This window comes from Pectinophora gossypiella, chromosome 19 (assembly GCF_024362695.1).
Source record: "Pectinophora gossypiella chromosome 19, ilPecGoss1.1, whole genome shotgun sequence".
Lineage (NCBI taxonomy): Eukaryota > Metazoa > Arthropoda > Insecta > Lepidoptera > Gelechiidae > Pectinophora > Pectinophora gossypiella.
In genome coordinates this window covers 2,184,896-2,191,371 of record NC_065422.1, presented here as the reverse complement: position 1 = coordinate 2,191,371, position 6,476 = coordinate 2,184,896, and the positions used below count along the sequence as shown (strand labels likewise).

General features: G+C 39.5%; 1 protein-coding gene across 1 annotated transcript; it reads right to left on the bottom strand.

The window, feature by feature from the left end:
* Nucleotides 1-4,129: 4,129 nt before the first annotated feature.
* On the bottom strand, nucleotides 4,130-5,077 carry LOC126375783 (ADP,ATP carrier protein 2-like). Its single transcript, XM_050022870.1, has one exon. The coding sequence runs from the start codon at nucleotides 5,075-5,077 to the stop codon at nucleotides 4,130-4,132; it is 948 nt and encodes a 315-aa protein (XP_049878827.1).
* Between the last annotated feature and the right edge of the window lie 1,399 nt (nucleotides 5,078-6,476).

Sequence of the window (6,476 nt, the reverse complement as noted above, 5' to 3'; positions counted from 1 at the left end):
ACATAACATCGCTTAGTTCTAGAATGTGTTTCTTTGTTTTCTTTTCTTTTAGCGATTATTATACAAGTTATTCAATTGTCGATTAATCAAGAAGAATTTTGGTTATGTATTTAGATGTAAGTGATTAGATCTTATTAGAAATGTCTGAAAGTTAATGAGTAAGTTTATTTACCTCCTCTTATACTGTTTCTCATCCGTGGCATCTTTTATATGAATTCGATGAAGGCCTTGCTTAATTAAGTCGACAAATATATATATATATATATATATATGGAGTAATGATGATGATTATAAAATTTTGCGAGAAATGAATGGTTCGCAATTTTGATTGTCTGTGAGAAATGAAGGGTTCACATGACAATCAATTTTAAGTTAGATATGACCTTGCGATAAATGAATGACTCGTTTTGGTCAGGTAGAGATGTGAGAAAAGAAGGGTTCACATATTATGTTCTTGCGAGAAATGAAGGGTTCGTGAGAATATAAACTTCATTGATTACGAAAAGTTATTAGTGTTAAAGATGAAGATAATGTTATTACAAGAATATCCCATTAGAGAAGATGTCATAACGGACTATGTACATGTTAAGGTGATAATTATATACGTATGCTTATTAATAAGAATTAAGGTTGTTGTTAAGTTTCCTAATAGATTTATACTACATATATTTTATTTTATATCTACCTAACTGCGTCACGAATCGTTCACCGAATGTAAGGCACGAGACCTGTGTATGAGGACATACACCAGGTCAGGATGGACGAATGTAAGGCGCGGTATTAATTGAGTAGGTGTTTTATGATTAAAATATTAGAATGTCATTTGACTAATTCGGTTGTCCGAGCGAACGAGGGAATCGAGTGGTGGGGATGTGAATTCGTAAGGCAACGATTCGTGGCGGTCAGTTGGTAACGGGCCGTCATTGAGAGTGGTCGTCTACCTTTGAAGTGCAGTTGCAATAATCATTACTACTATATATCTAGTTGGAGAATTGTAAAAGGTGTGGTGATAGAAGATTAAAAGTGTGTGCTCATCAAAGGGAGTTTTATTATACATGAGAAATTATAAACTAACTTAATGTAAACAAAATACCGTTTCGAGCGTGCATGAGTTGTTTTTTTTTTGACGTGACTTATTGTAGTTTGCCGCAGATGGCATTAACTACTTGGCCGGAATGCATGTATGATTCCCCATCGGGAATCGAACCCAGACCTCAAGATCGTGAGCCTAACGCTCTTACCACTAGGCCACGGAGGCTGTTATATACGTAGTATTATTCTCTATTTTATTAAACGCTAGGATGAAAATCTAGCTGGTTTGTTATAAAGTGAATGACCAACCAGTAGCAGTCAAATATTGACTTGAAATTCAAAGTTTCAGACTTTAAACACAAAATGTAAATAAAATCCAGGTTTACCCACCTCCTTACTTGCAGAAAACTAATTCGTAACTTGCACAAAATTAAAACTGTCTTCTTGCATTACTAAATTTAGTTTTACTGTGGGTTTGATGGAGCCGTAGTAACTCAGTTGGTAGAACGCTTGCCACTCACTTTGAGGTCGCAGGTTCGAATCCAGCACAGGCCTAAACCGAAATTGATTTCGAATTCATGTTTAGATCATAAATAATTATCACGTGCTCAGCGGTGAAGGAAAACATCGTGAGGAAACCCACATTCCCGAGAAATGCATTTTCGGAGGTATGTGACCTAACCTGTATTGGGTTTGGTTTTCGCTGGTTTGAGCATTCCTCAATTTTCAAGGTAAAAAGCTAAAAATTGGCATGCGGACTATTTGTAACTAATAAAAAAATCGTGCATCTTTTTTTTAAACATCGCAACCCCTTCAAAGACGGGGTGAAATTTGATATGGGACTATTCGCAGATTTCAAGGCAGGAGCTTAAAACTTTAGCAGTGTTACTACAAAACAGATAAACTATGTTTAAAATATAACCCGTATACGGAAGAAGTCCCGAAGGCCGAGGCGCTACTGTCGCAGATTCTGCATAGAATTATTATGACTTGTCAAGTTAGTTTCATTAAAATCCGCCGACTTCTTTCGTAGCGCGAAATACTAGTTTAAAACTAGTTTATTTTTAGTTTGTGTTTTGTAGTCACACTGTAGGAGATTATGTATATGTATGTATAATATATCAATTGTTTTATGCATGCGCCGGGTCAGAGAAGACCGTTCTAAACCTTTTCTAACAACATCCCTAATTTGCCATTGTCTTTTGATCTTGTTTTAGAGGTCACACCCTTGGTTTATTTTATTTTACATCACTCGCTGGCATTTTTTTATTTTTTTTGACGTGACTTATTGTAGATTTGCCGCAGATGGCATTAACTACTTGGCCGGACAAATGGGGAGCGCTGAAGGCTCTCACCCGGTACAACGTTTAAGACAACAGGCCTGAGGGTGCCCAGTTGGGAGCGAACCTCGGCTCAGGGCGTCGTCTGAGAGGAAAAATGTTTGAAAGAATTAATCGACCCTAGTGGGTCGATAGCGATAAGCGCTGAATGAGGGAAATCGTCGACCACGCCGGCGGGGTCGGTATCGGGGTCCTGAAGTGTACTCGCTGGCATCCTCTCACTATCTATAACGGGTATTAGTGACATGGTAATGAATATTAATAATTAATAGGTGGACGAAAGATCCACGACAATGCCTGGTTTCATCTGTTGGCAGAGAAAAGGGGCAGATGGCTCGAAAGCGGCACGGGGCTACCTGCCACTGACTACATCTGCAGAGCATGTGGTAGACCTTGCCGCTCTCGCGTCTTATAGTCATGAAAAAAGTGCCTCCTAAACATTGTATAAATCCTCTGGAAAATATACAGGGTGTTAGTGACATCGTAACGAATACTGAGGGGGATGATTCAGACCATGATTCTGAGTTAATATCAAGTGGAATTTTCAAAGTTTTTTTTTTAGATGTTTTAAATTTGTTTCAATTCTATACTTTTGTCATGGAAAATTCCACTTGATATTAACTCAGAATAATGAACTGAATCATCCCTCTCAGTATTCGTTACGATGTCACTAACACCCTGTACCTATATGAGGTCTGATGATAACTACTACTGACAGAATGATTAGATTTAAATCAGTGTTGCCCTCTGGATAAATTTTCACTGAACCCTGGCCTTTTTTGGTGAACTGCGGCACCCATATATCTTTATGTTTTCCAACTAAATATTAATGTTATTGGTGCTAATTCCTGTAAATACCATCTAATTTTATTTTAAGTTATATCTGTCATTTTCTTATCCGCCGAAAAGGAAAGGGACGGGTAATCGACAAGGATAAAATTTATGGAACACACGTCAATTTTAAGCACAAATCTAAACCAACCGTCTAAAAATTTTACATCCGTCAATAACCCGACACAGTTAAGTAGATAGCACGTCAAACGGATTGCATACCAGAGACGTACCTTTTGATTCGCCCGGGTTATTCATTCATTTACTCATTCTTCCTAAAATTAAGAGCTGTGAATCATCCGTCCCTTTCCTTTTCGACGGATATGAAAATGACGGATATAACTTAAAATAAAATTAGGCGGTGTCTGCAGGAATCGGGGCCAATGTGTATATATTTTAATGTTGTAAACTTATATGTGTGTCGTAGATTTTACCTTAATATACTTTTTTATTATTATTATATTATTAATTAGGTTTCTCGAGGAGAATAGTGAATAAAAAACAAAATTAACGAAAAAATAATTTATTGGAACACACACTTTGTACAAGACAAACAAGAAGACAAAGATTGTTCGAAAGTCGTAGAAGACTAGGATATCCTATCATGTGGTTGAACTTACATAATACGGTTTAAACCTTACGTAAAACTGTCTTACATAAGAGAAGCGATTTATCTATGAAAGTGGCACAAGGTAACATTTACAACCACAGGACAGAAAAGATCAATTTCCCCTCTTACGCAATAGTGTGTTAAGAATCGAGGGTTAACATACAAGGCAATATCTAACTTTCCGACCGCATTACGCAACCGCGTTGTGCGTTAACCGCCTTATCTATGGTAACTCAATCAGGATTACCATCCCAGATTGGATTGGTAAAATTTTGAACAACACACTGTACTGGTTATTAGCTATTCATTACACAGTTTACAGGAGCTTCTTAATCTCATCGTACATGACAAGGACGATAGCGCCTCCAGTCCCTCGGAGGACATTGGAGAAAGCGCCCTTGAAGAACGCTGAGCTACCCTCTTGCTTAGCAATAGTCGCCCAGCAGTGCAAAGTGTTCTTGTACAACACATCTCCCTTCGCACGCCCCGACTGCATCATCATACGACGACGAACAGTGTCGAACGGATAGGAAATAATACCAGCAACAGTTGTCACTGTCTGCGCGATAGCCCAGCTGATCAGGAGCGGAGTATTCTGAGGATCAGGCAGCATGCCACGCGCCGTGTCGTAGAAACCGAAGTAGGACGCGCGGTAGATGATAATCCCTTGCACTGACATGGTGAATCCTCTGTATAAGCCGAGCAAGCCATCGGATTTGAAGACCTTGGTCAGGCAGTCGCCGAGGCCAGCGAACTCGCGGTTACCTGCGCCTTTGCCGACGTCGGCAGCGAGACGGGTTCTTGCGAAGTCCAGAGGGTAGACGAAGCATAGCGACGTGGCTCCAGCGGCGCCACCCGAAGCCAAGTTACCAGCGAAGTAGCGCCAGAACTGCGTGTTCTTGTCCACCCCACCGAGGAAGATTTGCTGGTACTTGTCCTTGAAGGCGAAGTTCAAGGCTTGTGTAGGGAAATACCTGATGACGTTAGCGAGGTTGCCACGCCAAAAGGAAACCATGCCTTGCTCCTTGGGGATACGAATCAAGGCGTCTACGATGCCTTTGTAGCGCTGGTCTTCTGTGATCTGCTTACTGACATGTTGGACTTGTAGTAGAAGCTTCACACGTTCGATGGGTGCTACGGCAGTCTTGGAGACAGCGGCTGAAATCCCACCAGCCAGAAAGTCCTTGGCAAAGGACAATGGATCCGCAACCTTTTTGACCACAGGCGGGACGGTCACAGCTGATTTATCTTGAGAGTTCGTCATTGCGCTGTCGTTGCTTCACGTTGATTGAGAGGCTGTGTACTGATCTTCTAGGTCTATATATTAACGAGATCATCTTATGTAAACCTTATCTTATCGCATCCTAAGGCATCGTCCACATTAACACGTCACTGTGTATGAACCACATATGAGCAATAAATTTGAAACTCTTACGTGCATGTCCCATATGTGGGGCACATATTTTCTTGCCATAGTGTGTCTTTGTAACAAAAAAAAAGGAAAAATTGAAGGAAACAGAGGAAGGGGTAGACCTAGGAGAACATTTATGAAACAAATAAAAGAGAAGGTGCAGGTGACCAGGCATGTGGAAGAAATTGGCACCTTAGCCACCTTTTGTTCCACTTATTTGTATATAATTACGTATTTATGTAAATGTTTCCTTTATGTACAAACAAGTTGTTTGTTTTTGTCCCGAATTGTGGTCCCGAGTTCGAATCCCGGTGGGGACAGATCACAAAAATCACTTTGTGATCCCTAGTTTGGTTAGGATATTACAGGTTGATCACCTGATTGTCCAACAAGTAAGATGATCCGTGCTTCGGAAGGCACGTTAAGCCGTTGGTCCCGGTTACTACTTACTGATGTAAGTAGTCGTTACATGAGCCATGTCAGCGGCATTTGGCGGCTCAATCATAACCCTGACACCAGGGTTGATGAGGCTGGTATTCCACCTCACAACCCACACGATAAGAAGAAGAGTGTCGGTATTTAATTTCACTATATTATAATTTATTTTATTAACATTGTTACTATTATTAGTACTTAAATCAAATAAAATTAATTTGTATTCTGACGATTTGTGTCCCTGTTCACCCCAATGGGGATTACTGACGTGAATTATGTATTTTATGTGGTTGTTGTGAACGTGGCTTTATATTAATATAATATAAAGAAGATTAAACGTGGCCTATAGCCCGCCATGGTACCTACCTAATTATTTAAAAAATAAATATATATCTATGTACTTAATATTCTATCTAGTAACCGGATTACGACTGTAGCAAAGAGTTACTGTTATTACCTACGAATAAATAGGTTATTACATTTCAACTATACACCAATATCAATACAAAGGAAAGAGATATCTATAATAGAGATAAGGTTTAATTCATTATTTTGTTCACTATTCTATTCTGTGTACCACCTACTTATTTCTAAAATAAATGATTTCTTTCTTTCTTTCTATAGGTTTCGTACGATCTACTCTGAACCGGCGTGCGTGTATGAAACGATTGATGAATGTGGAGGAAGCAAGACAAGTGTGTCAGGATCGAAGCAAATGGAATTCCATAGTCTCTGCTTACCCCGGTGCGAATTAGGCGTGAGTTTATGTACCTATGTATCATGTATGTCAACAGCTATCGGAATAGTTGATACAGGG

Coding starts and splice junctions, on each gene's coding strand:
- LOC126375783 (XM_050022870.1), bottom strand. CDS start 5,077: ATGACGAACTCTCAAGATAAATCAGCTGTGACCGTCCCGCCTGTGGTC.